Source organism: Trifolium pratense, linkage group LG3 (genome assembly GCF_020283565.1).
Source record: "Trifolium pratense cultivar HEN17-A07 linkage group LG3, ARS_RC_1.1, whole genome shotgun sequence".
NCBI lineage: Eukaryota > Viridiplantae > Streptophyta > Magnoliopsida > Fabales > Fabaceae > Trifolium > Trifolium pratense.
This window is the reverse complement of record NC_060061.1, coordinates 16108267-16124977: the sequence shown is the minus strand read 5'-3', so window position 1 is coordinate 16124977 and position 16711 is coordinate 16108267. Positions and strand designations below refer to the sequence as shown.

The 16711-nt window shown below is 32.2% G+C and overlaps 1 protein-coding gene across 1 annotated transcript; it reads left to right on the top strand.

Moving 5' to 3' along the window:
• Positions 1-2333: 2333 nt before the first annotated feature.
• LOC123918157 (pentatricopeptide repeat-containing protein At1g55890, mitochondrial) lies at positions 2334-3743 on the top strand. The gene has a single exon (XM_045970130.1). The coding sequence runs from the start codon at positions 2396-2398 to the stop codon at positions 3536-3538; it is 1143 nt and encodes a 380-aa protein (XP_045826086.1). The 5' UTR covers positions 2334-2395; the 3' UTR covers positions 3539-3743.
• Positions 3744-16711: the final 12968 nt, after the last annotated feature.

Here is a 16711-nt window from a genome sequence, read left to right as displayed (position 1 = left end):
ATAAAATACAAATCGGATGGTACGATAGAGCGCTACAAGGCACGCCTTGTTGCTAAGGGATACACTCAAGTTGAAGGAATTGACTATCAAGAAACTTTTTCACCTACTGCCAAGGTCACTACTCTTCGCTGCCTTCTCACTGTTGCAGCTGCTCGTAATTGGTTCATACACCAATTAGATGTGCAAAACGCCTTTCTTCATGGCGATTTACATGAGTTAGTGTACATGGAGCCTCCACCTGGTCTTCGCCGACAGGGGGAGAACGTTGTATGTCGGCTCAATAAGTCACTCTATGGACTCAAACAAGCATCAAGGAATTGGTTCTCTACTTTTTCTGAAGTCATTCAAAAGGCTGGTTACCAACAATCAAAGGCCGACTACTCCCTCTTCACCAAATCCCAAGGTACTTCATTCACAGCTGTTCTTATTTATGTTGATGACATACTTCTCACAGGAAATGATCTTCAAGAAATGAAACGCCTTAAAGAGTTTCTTCTCAAGCGTTTCCGTATTAAAGATCTTGGAAATTTGAAATATTTTTTGGGCATTGAGTTTTCTCGTTCCAAGAAAGGCATCTTCATGTCTCAAAGAAAATATGCTCTAGACATTTTACAAGATTCAGGACTGACAGGCGCTCGCCCCGATAAATTTCCAATGGAACAAAATTTGAAACTAACTCCCACAGATGGAGTGGTGCTAAATGATCCAACCAAATATAGAAGGCTTGTTGGTAGGCTAATTTACCTTACTGTCACAAGACCTGACATTGTATATTCTGTCCAAACATTGAGTCAATTCATGCACGAGCCAAGAAAGCCTCATTGGGATGCTGCATTGAGAGTCCTCAGATACATCAAAGGCACACCTGGACAAGGCTTGCTATTTTCATCTACTAATGACCTTACCTTAAAGGCCTTTTGTGATTCAGATTGGGGAGGTTGTCATGCCACTAGAAGATCTGTTACAGGATTTTGCCTTTTCCTTGGGAATTCTCTCATCTCATGGAAATCTAAGAAACAAGTTGTTGTCTCTAGATCATCAGCCGAATCTGAATATCGAGCCATGGCTAATACATGCTTGGAGTTGACATGGCTACGGTTTATATTACAAGATTTGAAAGTCTCACAAAATACTCCAACACCATTATTTTGTGACAACCAGGCAGCTCTACACATTGCGGCTAATCCTGTATTTCATGAGCGTACAAAACATATTGAAATAGATTGTCATATAGTACGGGAAAAACTACAGGCTGGAATAATCAATCCTTCTTATGTGCCAACACGATTCCAGTTAGCAGATGTGTTTACAAAAGCTTTGGGAAAAGATCAATTTGTGACATTGCGCAGCAAGTTGGGACTTCACGATATTCACTCACCAACTTGAGGGGGAGTATTAAGAAATATACAGTATTGGAAATATGTTGTGTATATAATTACTTTCCTATGTTACCTTGATTCTATAGTTATGTACTTTAATGTATAGAATAAATTAGATCCCATTGATTGTGGATCACGTCTGTCATGAGCTAGAATTAGTGTAGAATCTTCTTGTATATGTATTATATATATCAAGCAAATGATCAATAAAAAGATATACACATAATATATCACCTTTACATTGTTCTTTTAGAATTAAGAGTAAAACGTAAAGGAAATGTGTATTAGTATTTCAGAAATTGGCTAGGAGGTAAGTATAGTATTACGAATGGTTGTTGATGCTCTAATCCTTAGTTGAAATTCATTAACTATTTAGTTATGATAAAATTCATTAACCATATGAGTCCATTGGTTAAGATTAAATATAATTTAACAAAAAGGTTAAATGAAGATTGTTGTGCATAATATGATTTTGGCTGTTGGTCTTGTTTGTTAGAGCAATGGGTCAGATAATTAACGGCTAACGCCCTCAACTTTAAGAAATATATTCCCAATTTTTTGCGGTTGAGCCTAACATGTCATGCGGTGTATCCCTCTAAGGAGATAAAAATGTGTGATAGTGGCACACAACATTTTGGTGCTCATAAGAGTGGGGTGAACAAATTTGTTTACTTCCTGTTTTCTCATTTTTGTTTGAATAAAATTTGGTATTTTTCCTTTTTATCGGAAACCAATCAAATTATCCGACTCTTATATCAAGTAGTCTCTGGTATCATTAGGATCATAACTTAAACTTTTTATTCATATATGTGGTCCAAAGCTCACCGAAACGTTTCATAATAAAATATGACACAAGGCCCAATACTCCAAAAATGTTTTGGGCTGAAGTTGGGTGCTCCAAGCCCAACATTAGCACACACCGATCAAAAATCAAAACCTTATTTAGTTTTTCATTTTCTTCATCACTCACTCTTTCACTCTCAAAAGAACAAAAAAAAAAGAAAAAACACACCATAATGTATCGCGTTCTTCACCGCAGTTTCTGCACCTTTGCAGAAGAATCAACCACCGTCGCCACCACCAACATCAAATCCATTTCACAAGACCTCTTCAAAGAAAAGGATCTCAAAACACTCGTTGAGAAGTTCAAAAAAGCTTCTGATATCGTTCGCTTCCGTAAAAAATCCGGCATATATGAAGACACCGTCCGCCGCCTCGCCGGAGCTAAACGCTTCCGATGGATCCGCGACATTATTGAACATCAGAAGAATTACTCGGATATTTCCAATGAAGGTTTCTCTGCGCGTCTCATTTCGCTTTATGGTAAATCGAACATGCATAGACATGCACAGAAACTGTTTGATGAAATGCCTCAGAGAAACTGTAACCGTTCCGTGCTTTCTGTTAATGCTTTGTTAGCTGCTTATTTACATTCTAAGCAATATGATGTTGTTGAGCGTCTTTTCAAGGAGCTTCCTGATAAGCTCTCTGTGAAACCTGATTTGGTTTCGTATAATATTTATATTAAGGCGTTGTTGGAAAAGGGTTCTTTTGATTCTGCTGTTTCGGTTGTTGATGAGATGGAGAAGATTGGTGTGAACACTGATTTGATCACGTTTAATACTTTGCTTGATGGGTTGTATTCAAAGGGTCATTTTGAGGATGGTGAGAAACTGTGGGAGAAAATGGAGGAGAAGAATGTTGTTCCTACTATTAGGACTTACAATGCAAGGTTGTTGGGATTGGCTATGGTGAAGAAAACTGGTGAAGCTGTTGAGTTTTATGAGGAAATGGAGAAAAAGGGTGTGAAGCCGGATATTTTTAGCTTCAATGCTTTGATCAAAGGTTTTGCAAGTGAAGGGAACTTGGATGAAGCTAAGAAGTGGTTTGATGAAATAGGAAAATCTGAGTATGAACCTGGTAAGGGCACTTATTCTATAATTCTTCCTTTTTTGTGTGAGAAGGGTGATTTGAAGACGGCCTTTGAGATGGTTAAGAACATATTCTACAATCGCTGCCGTGTTGATGTATCGTTGTTGCAACTTGTGGTGGACAAAATGGCGAGTGAGTCCATGGTTGCAGAGGCCAAGGAGATTGTCGAAAAAGGGATAAAGAATAATTTTTGTCGCTATAAGCTAAATTTGCCGGTAGATGAGTGAGTAGTAAGTTTTGTTTCTTGTGTCATTATTATTAATTTTGAACTTCATATGTTTTACTAGTCATAATGGTGAATTGACAATTGCCTCCATGAATGGGTCTTGTTTTGCAATCTGAGCTTTGTAACTGATTGCTTGAAAATGCCATTTTCTGCCTGATGATTATTGGTTCCTTTCCTTGTTGAATATCAGCCCTTAAATTTTCCTACCTGCGTATTTTGTTTCTTTCTTTTATTAATTAATGTACTTGTCTAGAGCAGTTTTCATGTGTATGCATTTATGAAGAGCTTTAGCTCATATGGTTTTCGTTTGTTCACTTATATTCTACGACTAAAATGTAATTTGAGTATGCGGGTTTCATATCACATAACACCAGGACGACATAGTGTATAAAATTGTTTTGTTGATGAATTTAGGTCCGCTGCAAATAGGTAAACTCCTCAAACTACATTAAAGTAAAGGTAAACTCCTGCAAATGTTATAAAAAATACACTAGAAAAATAAAATATCGGACAGCACTTCGTTTTGTTGAAGAATTTTCACTGAATGTGATTAACCCCCAAAACCCATCAATGATTCCTATTCATATGATTTTGGGTTACATCTGAAAAACCAACTTATAACAGAAAACTGAGAAATGCCTCAGATGAATAATTTCATACTTACTCATGAATCGATGCATGAAGTTTTTTAACACATGAATCAAATTCATATTACTTCACGAATCGATTAATAGGATCTATGTTATTTTGAATCGATTCACATCCTTTATGTATGTAGATGTGTTATCTAATAGGCAAATTTTACAGAATGAAATGAACTCCCTTGCATGGAAAATGAAACTACTATTTATAGAAGAAAATGAAAAATAACTATGCTTTGGATACTTGACACATGCCCCTTTAACTACCTTTCCTTCAATCTTAATTTTGTTTCGGCTCTTAGAATTACATTTATTGTAGTTGAAACTTGAGACTTCTTCAATATGCTCCTAGTTGGGTATGAGAATGATTTTTGAATATTCGAACACCGTCAAGAATGAGTTTTTTGAATGCTACTTTGATGATTCTTCAAGGATGTTCTTCGAACTCTGGTGTCAGAGTAAAACATTTCTTAACTTCAAATGAGGCCTTTTCAAGGAATAAACCCATATTCTCTCTGTTTCCCTTGTTCAATCAAACTCGAAACAAATATTCAAATTTTGCATATAACAGGTTACAGGTTCAGTCCATGAACCACATAATTGGTTCAATTTTACTAATATTGGTTCAATTAATTAACTATATATTTTGCACATCTCTAAGCATCATGAGGCAACGATTTAACATTGACCTCTAGCTTTGAAGGGGTGTTGCCATCATAACTGTGCATTATAGGTACCATCCGTGCAGTCAGTATTGAGACAAAGTTTAGTAAAAGACGAGGGTAATGGATTTGAATTCAAACATTCTTTATTAAGCTGTTTCCATGCATATGAAATTTTTGACTTAGATGGGTGATTTTTCCTACCACTTCTCCTTCCAGGTCTTCACACAACCTTGTAATTGTGGCACATGTAGATACAATGATTGGGAAGTCGTCCATTTAGGGACACAGTTTTGTCGGTTATACCTTCACTCACATTTACGCTTTAGTGTAAATCGATAATGCATTTGTAGATAATATGATTTTGTACAGCCGTCTCTTATCTGAAAATTATTAATAGTGGAATAACTTGTCTAGCTCTATTAATATGATTTCAATCACAATCTACTAGGTTTACCTTTATATATGTTTCATTGATTTTGTTATTTATGTTTGAATCCTTGTTTTATCTCTACACTCTTTTTTCCTTCATCAAAATTTTATCCCATTTAGCTTGTTTCTCAGGTAGCCATTTGGTTGAGGATTCACTTTGCAACCAAGAGGTACCTGGTTCGAACCTTGGCACTAGCAAAAAAAAAAAGTTTTATCCCATTTAGATTTCTTTAATAACAGTTTTTAATGAGCCAAAGAGATTTTTACACATTGAGTTTTGATCTAGTCCTCCAAAATTCCGTAATTTTTATCATTCTTATTTTTTTTATTTAATATATATTTCATTAGAGTACATTATAGGCGGTTTTTTTTTGTGCCAACATAATTAGAATGTTTTAGTCGTCACATTTAATTAAATTTGTATATTTTTTGGCCTTTACAAAAAATAAAACTTACAAAATTGACTTGTGAATGTGAAGTGTGAATTATTCTCCGGCTTTGTCTTACATGAAAAAGTGGAGAAAGTCCTCCACAGTGCACAAGTTAGCAATTATACTATAACGAATACAAATTTTACAAAATTCATCGTTGGATTGAAAGTTCATATCATATAGATTATCCAAAAAAAATTTGAAAAAAATTGAAAATCATTTGATATGTCATTGAGACCCATTAATATTAACGGTAGTCAATAAAAAACCATAAACCGTTAATCTTGATGGGTTTCAATAACATAACAAATGATTTTCAATTTTTTTCAAAATTTGATTTTTTACTAGTATCTAGCCTATCAAGTAATTAATTCAAGAGACATAAATTCACTATCTATTAACATGAGCCTATTTAAAGTCAAAATACTTCTTGCTATATTATATTAGACTAACTAAACATAAAAAAATACTTAATTATTAAAAAAAAAAAAAAATTATTTTGGGTAGCCATGGCTTTCCCTCCATATAATAGGCTTTGTCTCTGTTTCACACAAAAATAGTATAGTCTACCACTATTTTTTTTGTTAAGTAGTTCAGTGGTTAGAAAATTCATCTTAAAGATGAATAAGTGGAGTGTCCGGAGTTCGAACCCCGACTCCTACATATATAGTGTGATGTATCTACCAACTGAGTTTTTTTTTTTAAACCAAAGGTATCATCTGTCCGTAAATGTAGAGACTAATCCCCTCGAGGTGACTGAGATCCATTTAAGAGGTTAACATATGCACCGGCCCGAGATCGAACCAAGAAGCAAATGGTTATAGTTTATATGGTTGTGATGACTTTAATCCTTGGTTGAATGGGGGAGGAGGGTAGGGCCAGCCAATTAATGTCGATTCAACTTGAGTCTATGGATCTTGACTCGTTTAATATAGGGTACGTTTGTTTCAATTTAAAAAAAAGTAGTGATTTTTTTTTAGTTTCAAAAATGATTTTTTATGCTTCCCCTAAAGCGGAAGCTTTTTTAGCCTCATACACTTGCAGCGTCGTTGTTGCAGCTCAACGAAACTCGCCGCCTAACCACTCTTGTCAGGAAGACTTTCGATACAAGGAGTCGATCGAACCCTTCATCGAACCATCAACTCTGATACCACTGTTGGGTCACGAAGGAACAACCGGGAGATCATTCACATTGGGACTCAAAACAACTATATACAAGTGAGTTGAACATCACACTTTAACCAAAACCTTAAGGCGTTAGTGTTCACGTATATGAATACAAGAGGTGATTGGCTCTAGATAAGTCTAGAGCACTCAAGAGAATGGCCACATTTGTCAATAATACTTTCGATACAAGAAGCAGGTTGAACCTTTCGTCCTACCATCAATTTTAATACCACTGTAAGCAATGTACGACTTAACTCACCACACTTGCCACGACAATAATTATAAATCTCCAATAAAAATACAAATCGAAATGATAATTGACTATATTCTAAAAACATATTAATCTTAAATTACAAACACATCCAAATTAAGTAAAAAAGTCAGAGTTTCGTGTTACTAGTTTAGCTAATATTGGACTTTGAATGTGATTGTCTGTTGGCCCTGATATACTACCCCAGTAACCCTAGTCTACGTGTGGTGCAAATCCAAATTTCTTGGTAGTGTAACATGATGCATAAGTTGTTATCCTCCTAAAAACGACAAACAATGATTTGTTGAGTCTATGACCATTTTTTCATAGATTAAATTATAAGTTTTTGTTTTTGAGTCAAAAAAAAATTATAAGTTTTTGTTAATATTAGGAAAGATGTTATGGCCAATTCAATTGGCCCATGAGAACGAATTTTGGACACGCACCATAACTGCATTCCCATTGACATTATTAAAAAAAAAAATTCATTAATCATGAATGGTTTCACCAATACAAACTGATCACATGGCGCATATAAAGAAATTTAAGGTGGAAATGGCAGGTCCTTTTTTTGGGTGAAGATTTTAAGGTTGGAATATTGTTTGCACAAGTTTTTTGAAGATGTATATATTATTATTGATAGAGACATAAACTTTTTTGTGTTATGAATATTATTAGTGGATGTCCTGGCCCACATAATTGGTCCATTATGTTTACCTATATATAGATACTATGTATCACTATATTGTAACCCTAATCCTAGTGGTGAATAACATACACTATTATTTCTCTCTTCTCAATCTATACTATTGCTCCTATTTACATTAGTTTATAACACGTTATCAGCACGAATGGTCTCACCAACTAAGATATGTAATCCTTCTTAATCAATTTTTAATTTTTGTATCGATGATTATAGGCTATACTGTTATAGTAATAATTCCATCAATTGGAATCAGTGCCTTATAGATACATTTACTCACTATTGTGTGAATTCATTCGTAATAAAGAATCGCTCCTATTTGAGATGGCAAAAGTTTCCATTATTTTATCCAAAACTCTATCGTATTATAATGAGCTACTAAGGCATGGAGAGGGAGAGAGAGAGATAACAGTTTGTTTGTATCGAGAGTTTACTCTTACTCAGGTATTCCTAGTATCAATAATATCTCTAATAATTTTTAATCTTTGAATTGAATAGAGCATGTCTCGTATATGATTAATCATTAGATTAATTCAAACTTGTTTGTTTGTTTATTATATTTGGCTTATGAATGATACCGTACAGTATATATGAATGATGTTTATTTTATTTTGATTATTATATGATTATGAATCGTTTGAACCTTGTATACTTATAAAAGATCAAATAATAATAATTAAAATTAAATAAATAAATAAGCATCATTCCTTTATGTATTTAATTGATTCAATGTTGTTTACGCTTCGTGATATCCGACATTTGTATGGTGAAGCATAACACTTTGATCATTAATATTACATAAAATGTTGATCAATTATTTATTTATTTATTTATAATATGTATCTTGGATGTTTGATATTGTTTGAGTTTCGTGACCGACAATAGTCTGGTGAAGCATCATTATGCTTCGTGACCGACACCTGTATGGTGAAACATCGACACTTCGATCATCCAAAAGAACATAAACATATTTAAGAATTCATAATCTTGGTTCCTGAAGAACCTAGAAAGTTAATACATGAATTCCCGAAGAATTCATAATCTTGATTCCTAAAGAACCTATTCTTAGTTCCTGAAGAACTTAGACATTTAATACATGAATTCCCGAAGAATTCATAATCTTAGTTCCCGAAGAACTTAGAAAAAATTAATTTTGTTCCTGGAGTACTTACGAAATATCACCATTTATCACCATGCATCCCTAATGGATTGCACATCAAAAATATTTTTATGTGTTATATAGTTCCTGAAGAACTAATAAAACAACTTCTTTTTCTCTTCAATGAATTCTAGATGAATTCAATATTCATACATCCTTGAAGGATTGTAAATTGATAGTGATTTATTATATAGTTCCTGAAGAACTCAATGGATAAAATTGTAAAATTCAATTGCTAAGTAAATTTCACAAAAGCATGTAGCATGAATCGCACCGTTTTTACGGCCTTACAGATTTAATTTATGAATTCCCGAAGAATTCAAAAGCATAGTTCTTGAAGAACCCAACATTATTCTATGTCAATTCCTGAAGAATTCAAAAGCATAGTTCCTGAAGAACTCATATTATTCTCTATGAATTCCTAAGAATTCAAAAGGGTAGTTCATGAAGAACTCAAGATTATTCCGTGTGAATTCCAGAAGAATTCAATAATTTAGTACACTACTAATACATTCATATGTACCGTCAAAAAAAAAAATGTCATTCATATGTTAATTTGGTCAATCAATCTCATTGAAAACAATTGAATGCCTTTTATTTCTTTCTTTTATTGTTTTCAATTTATTACATTATCGGTTAATGAAGTATTATGATTGATTCATTTGAAATTAAATGATTTGTTTTGAAAATAAAACTAGTTGATTTGACAAATTTTCAAATATCAATTGAAATATCATATCGTTTAATTTCTTTTGTGATTTCTATTAGCCAAATTTTTGTAATTGTGATACTACCTATTAATATTAACCTTTTTAAATCATGAATTAATGGATTATTTATTTACATTATATTTGACAATTATGATGTTTCCTGTTACTTTCATATACTAAGTTTGAAAGTTACTAAAATAAAAGGTGTGCATGACTTAATACTTTATTCATTTTATTTTATACGATAACTTTGTACTATGTGTTATTATGAATTAATTCAGCTACTACAATGCTTAAGGTATGAATTGTGTCTTATTAAGAAAATATTTTTCTTCCATAATAAATCAATTTAATTGATATTTTTTTCTTTTGGAAATAAAATTATAATTCATACCTTAATCATATCTTTTTTCTTTTGGAAATCAATTTAATTATAATTTATACCCGGAATATTTTTTATATATATATATTCAATTCAAGAATATTTGTTTAATATTAATATCATATCCTTGGTTTATGGGATTTGAATTTATTTTGTGAAATTTTTAAATATTTGGTGTTGATTGAATGTGAGAATTGAGAATCATATATAATTTTAAACTATATAATCTCACGATTTGAGCCTAAAATATTATATGATAAACTCTCTTTTACTTTAAAAGTTGTACCACTAATGTTAATTATTTTGTTAAAGTGTTCTATTTGGAAATTTATTTTAGGCTCAATTTTGTTAATAATTACACCAAATGTTTTTTTTACGATAATTATTACACCAAATGTTATTTATATGAATATTTGTAAATATTTTGTAAATTTTATATTGTCTTGTTGTTATTAGAATGCTCACTTGCAAACTGTTATTGAAATTATTATTTTGAGGAACTATTAAGACAATTAAGTATTAAATTATCCTTGCATTGATTTATTATTAGAGGTTTTTTTTTATTATTATATATTGGTTTGCCGTTGATTTGTGGCTATTTGAGATGACTTGTAAAGTCATCAAAGTTTATTGGCTCCATTTGCAAGGAAGAATTCGAGTGGCAACCTGAAGTTTGCTTGGAGCTCATTTATATAAATGTACCAATGATTGGTAAGGGCACTCACTTGCTAATATATGATGAAACGTTTTAAACGGACATAAATGACAATAGTAACAATTAGCCCAGTAATAAGGGAGATGTTGATTTGCAGAATAATTGATTGCATAAGTATAATCTTCTTGTCATTAATATATGAATATCAATATGGAAACAAGAAATGAAGAGATGTTGGATATCTCTATATATTACTACACATATTTTGGATAAATTAAGTGTAATGAAAAAATTATAAACCATAAGTTTATACTACACTTTTATATATAATAATGCAATTGAAGCACAAATTATTTGAACCAGAAGTTCAAATGAATCACTTGAAATAAATTAATGTTATTATCTCACATTGATCCTCATATAAAATAGTTTGAACAAGAAGTTCAAAAGATAAATCATTTGCAAAGTTTATGAAATCAACTATCAGCTGCTGATGAGTCTTCATCCGTTGCTATTTTTAGAGTATTTTTAATTAAGTTTTTAATATCATTTTATTAGTTTAATGTTTAATTTAGAGTCATGTTAAATAAATTGCAATTTTTAGTTTATTGTGTCAATTAAGTGTTTTTCTCTATTAAAATAATATTTTGTGTAGTTTTTATTTTCTTGGTTCAACTTAACATTTTTAATAGGTGTTTTAGTGTGATTGGTTGGTGCTAATAGAAAACAAAGCAATGGATTGCCAAGTTAAAAGGCATGTGGGCCTTATGCCATCAGGGGATCCGATCCACCAAGAGAAGAGAAAAACTTTATATCAAATAACAACACAAGACAGAGGGGAGGCTGGCGAGAGATTGAAAGAAAAGTGGGAAATTAGGCAAACACGCAGCAGGACGACGTGACAGAGAGGAGCTAGCTTGGCTTCAAGGAAGGCACGGGAAGAGTGGACAAATTCAAAGCAATCCATTTTTGGTTTATCCCTTTTAATCATCCTTGTTTCTTTGAATATTATGTCTAGCTAAATTTCCATGATTGGTTCTTAGGGGATTCTAATTGTTATTTTTCTTGAACAATGTGATTATCATATGATATGATCAATGAATTACGAAGTTAGTTTCTTCAATTATTCCTTGTGCTTAATGCTTTGCATGACTTGATCAATTGTGTAATGATTTCAATTATTTGTTTTACTATGACGATAGGAATGAATGATCGATCTAGGAATGATTGATCAATTAACTTTCACTTAAGACATTTCGGATTGTTAATTGAAATTAAAAGATTAAAGTTTGTAAACCTCAATTGATCATAGATTACCTAAGACATTAGGACTCGATGATCAAGAGAGAGGATTATGTTACCAAGACATTGGGCATAATCATTTTTGATTTAATCTAATTGTGAAACTGAATTGAGTAATTTGTAATCATACATGAAATTACCAAGAGAAATAGTAATTAGATGAACCAAAAGGATCAATCGCTGTTCTTTTATTACTTGGAATCCTAAGTTATTTCTAGTTTATGATTAAACTTCAAACCAAAGAAAACCCCCCCTTTATTTACGTCTTAAATACGATACAATTGTTTTGTCAAGATTGAAACAATCCCTGCGGATACGAACTTTATAAATTTTATTACTTAACGATAAATTAGTACACTTGCTAATTATTCATCAAGTTTTTGGCGCCGTTGCCGGGGATTGTTGATTAATTTTGACAAGGCAATTTATTTTACTTAGGATTTTTTATTTTTTTTCCTTTCTATTATTTTCTTTTTATTCTTGTATATATAAATTTTGTCCTTTATGTCTACTTTAGTTTTCTTTGCAGCTGAAAATTTTCTCTAAGTTTTGTAGCAATGAAATGGATTGATAATAGATTGGTTGATTGCAAAGAAATAAATATCATTTGTTATCAACTATGTTTACTATCTTATGCACAAGAGAGATTGGATGCACATATTTCGAGATTGAAGGCGAGAAGTGATTTTTGTGGAGCGAATCATCACAATGACTATTGTGAGCAGTATTGTTTGAAGGAAAAAGAGCGCGAACTGATCAACATTGATTACAACTTTCAACTCAAAAAGATTTTGGATGAATTTTTGAGGTCAAATCAAGGTTCATTTGATGGATTTGAAGTTGAATGTGGTAATCTTGTTGAAAATGCAAATGAGTGTGAGAAGTTGGTTGAGATGGAGATGAAACATCATGCTATTGGAGAAGAAGAAAAATTGAAAAACAAGAAGAATGACATGAGAAGAGTAAATCATGTTGATCTCTATGTAACGTTTGAGTCTCAACCAATGGAGTCTAAAGAGAAAAATCTCTTGCAAAAGAAATCTCATTCTTCTCCAAGGTGGGAGAGTGCTTGTTCCAAAAGCTTAGTTGTTGGAAGATGGGAACATTTGCTTCTCTATGCTAAGTTCATGGAATTCTTAACCAACAAGAGGAAGAAGAAGGATGATGTGTTCTTGCTATCATTTATGCCACCCTAACAGTGGTTAAGGCGTCAAGCTAATGACGTTAAAAAAGCGCTTCTTGGGAGGCAACCCATGATAGGTAACTCAGTCTTTAATTATTTTTTTAATTTTTGCATTTTATTAAGTAATAAAAAGCACTGTTGAATGAATTTGTCACTACTCTATCCTTATCTATTTGAGTTAATATTTTATGTGTGACTTGATTTTGAGCATTTAACTAGAATGTGCTTGTTAGTTTGTTCTCCATCTAAGTAGTAACTGTCAACTTACATTATTGATTGCTCTTTGGTTATATTAGTTTGCTGATGACTTTTGAGGAAATAATTTCTGTTTGTTTAGCATGATTCCTAATGGCTCTAATTCTTCTCTGTTATCCTAACTGTGAGGTCTTGAGCCTAAACACTTGAATTTCTTTCTTGACTATGTGAGTTCCACGTCTCTCCTATTCTCTAGAACTTGCTTGAATTCTCTTGATTGATTGATTGCGATGAATAATGCACCGAGGCACGTTTTTGTGAGCTTGAGCCTTTGTAGCCTACCCTTGAATATTACGATCCCTTGCTAGCCCCGTTGAGCCTTATTGAAAGAAAAATGTTTTGATCTTACTTCTTTTTGAAAACCACATAATTTTTACAAAAAAAAAAAAAAAAAAGATTTTCTTGAAGTTGATCACCTAACTTGTGATTTAAGCACAATGCTCATCATTAAGTTTGGGGTTGCTCTTGGGATTTGCAACCTATTAAGTTTGGGGTGGGGTACTAGAGAACTAAAAGAAAAATATTTTGAAAAAGTTTGTGAAAAAAAAAAAATGAAGAGAATGTCCCTCATGAAAAGAAAGGAAATGGTGAAAGAAATGAAAAATAAATAAATAAAGAGAATGCAAAATGCATAACACCATGTTTGAAAAAAAAATGAATAAAAAAAAATTTGTCGAGGGACTTCTTTGTGAAAATAAAAAAAAAAAGTGAGCATGGAATGAGTTCACACATTGTGAATTCATTTGCATGAGGAAAAAAAAAAATTGTGAAAACAAAGTTCTCTAGTATGAATGTGATGATTTTTGGGAGATCAATTGATTTGTCCACTTTTGTTTGAAATAGGTGATCTTAAAAGCTTCAAGTTTTTCTACCTAGTTTCCCAAAAATATCTACCCTTCAATAAACCAAAGCCACGCTATAATTCGAAAAGTCCTCGAAAGGTGCAAATTCATTGTTTGTCGATCGATTTTTAGAGTCCTTGCAAGCCTATGGTAGAAAGGTGTAGATTGTGTTGATTGAGTGTATGTCCCTAAACACTTGAGAGAATTTTGGTGAGATTGTGTGAAGAGAGAATTGAGCTTGATGGATGAATGTTGGATGAATTGTTTTGAATTTCCGATTGGTTATTAGTAGATGAAAGTGACCTTGAGTATGATAATTTATGTAAAATGACATGTTTTGTTCTTATTGATTACGGAGATAGATTAACATGAATGTTTGGTTGGGTGTTTGAGGTTGAGTTGCACTCTTTTGAAAGCATTGTTCCTTGAGGACAAGCAACAAATTAAGTTTGGGGTTGTGATGAGTCTTCATCCGTTGCTATTTTTAGAGTATTTTTAATTAAGTTTTTAATATCATTTTATTAGTTTAATGTTTAATTTAGAGTCATGTTAAATAAATTGCAATTTTTAGTTTATTGTGTCAATTAAGTGTTTTTCTCTATTAAAATAATATTTTGTGTAGTTTTTATTTTCTTGGTTCAACTTAACATTTTTAATAGGTGTTTTAGTGTGATTGGTTGGTGCTAATAGAAAACAAAGCAATGGATTGCCAAGTTAAAAGGCATGTGGGCCTTATGCCATCAGGGGATCCGATCCACCAAGAGAAGAGAAAAACTTTATATCAAATAACAACACAAGACAGAGGGGAGGCTGGCGAGAGATTGAAAGAAAAGTGGGAAATTAGGCAAACACGCAGCAGGACGACGTGACAGAGAGGAGCTAGCTTGGCTTCAAGGAAGGCACGGGAAGAGTGGACAAATTCAAAGCAATCCATTTTTGGTTTATCCCTTTTAATCATCCTTGTTTCTTTGAATATTATGTCTAGCTAAATTTCCATGATTGGTTCTTAGGGGATTCTAATTGTTATTTTTCTTGAACAATGTGATTATCATATGATATGATCAATGAATTACGAAGTTAGTTTCTTCAATTATTCCTTGTGCTTAATGCTTTGCATGACTTGATCAATTGTGTAATGATTTCAATTATTTGTTTTACTATGACGATAGGAATGAATGATCGATCTAGGAATGATTGATCAATTAACTTTCACTTAAGACATTTCGGATTGTTAATTGAAATTAAAAGATTAAAGTTTGTAAACCTCAATTGATCATAGATTACCTAAGACATTAGGACTCGATGATCAAGAGAGAGGATTATGTTACCAAGACATTGGGCATAATCATTTTTGATTTAATCTAATTGTGAAACTGAATTGAGTAATTTGTAATCATACATGAAATTACCAAGAGAAATAGTAATTAGATGAACCAAAAGGATCAATCGCTGTTCTTTTATTACTTGGAATCCTAAGTTATTTCTAGTTTATGATTAAACTTCAAACCAAAGAAAACCCCCCCTTTATTTACGTCTTAAATACGATACAATTGTTTTGTCAAGATTGAAACAATCCCTGCGGATACGAACTTTATAAATTTTATTACTTAACGATAAATTAGTACACTTGCTAATTATTCATCAAGTTTTGCTAATGCTCCGATCAAAATGGATGTCCCTGATGGACAGTCTTATATTGCAAATGAATTTTAACCACCCTGAAGCGTGGTAGATCAATCGGTTCCAATAAAAAAAATCCTCAAATAAGAAAATGAGCTAAAAAGAAAGATGACCCAAGTGAGGATATGAAAACTTCAAAAGAGTATTTGACATAATTGAGTTTTAAGTTCTAGAAGAACTTCTCAGGTACCTGAAATTTATGATAATAAAGAGATCTTGACGAATTATGTCATGAATGAAAATTATGTCACGAATGGAATATGATGGAACCGAAAGGAAGTCAACGTTGATGATATTTTTATATATAATATAGCGCTATATGTGAAAAGAGTTAATGAGGATCATGAACTAAATTCTATTGAGAATTATAGACAATGATTGTCTAAATGAAAACGCAATTGCTACGTAATTAAAGTCACTTTGCAAAGTGAAGATTTTTGGACCAGCAGTCCGTACACCTGAAGATGTAAAACATGATGAGATATGAATTAATTTTCTTGTGAATAGAAAATGTTGCAATACAAACATTAAAAGCTTGATTTTTTTTATTCAAGCATATTGGTAAAAGTTTGCTATTGATTGTGAAGAGAAATATTCACCTGAAGTGAAATCAAAATTCTTCTCTTACTTGATTAAGGTTGTTAACACATGGAAGATTCAATTTATTTGAAAAATGTGTTACGCTATGTTTATATGTCACTTGTTAGCGTGGATTATATA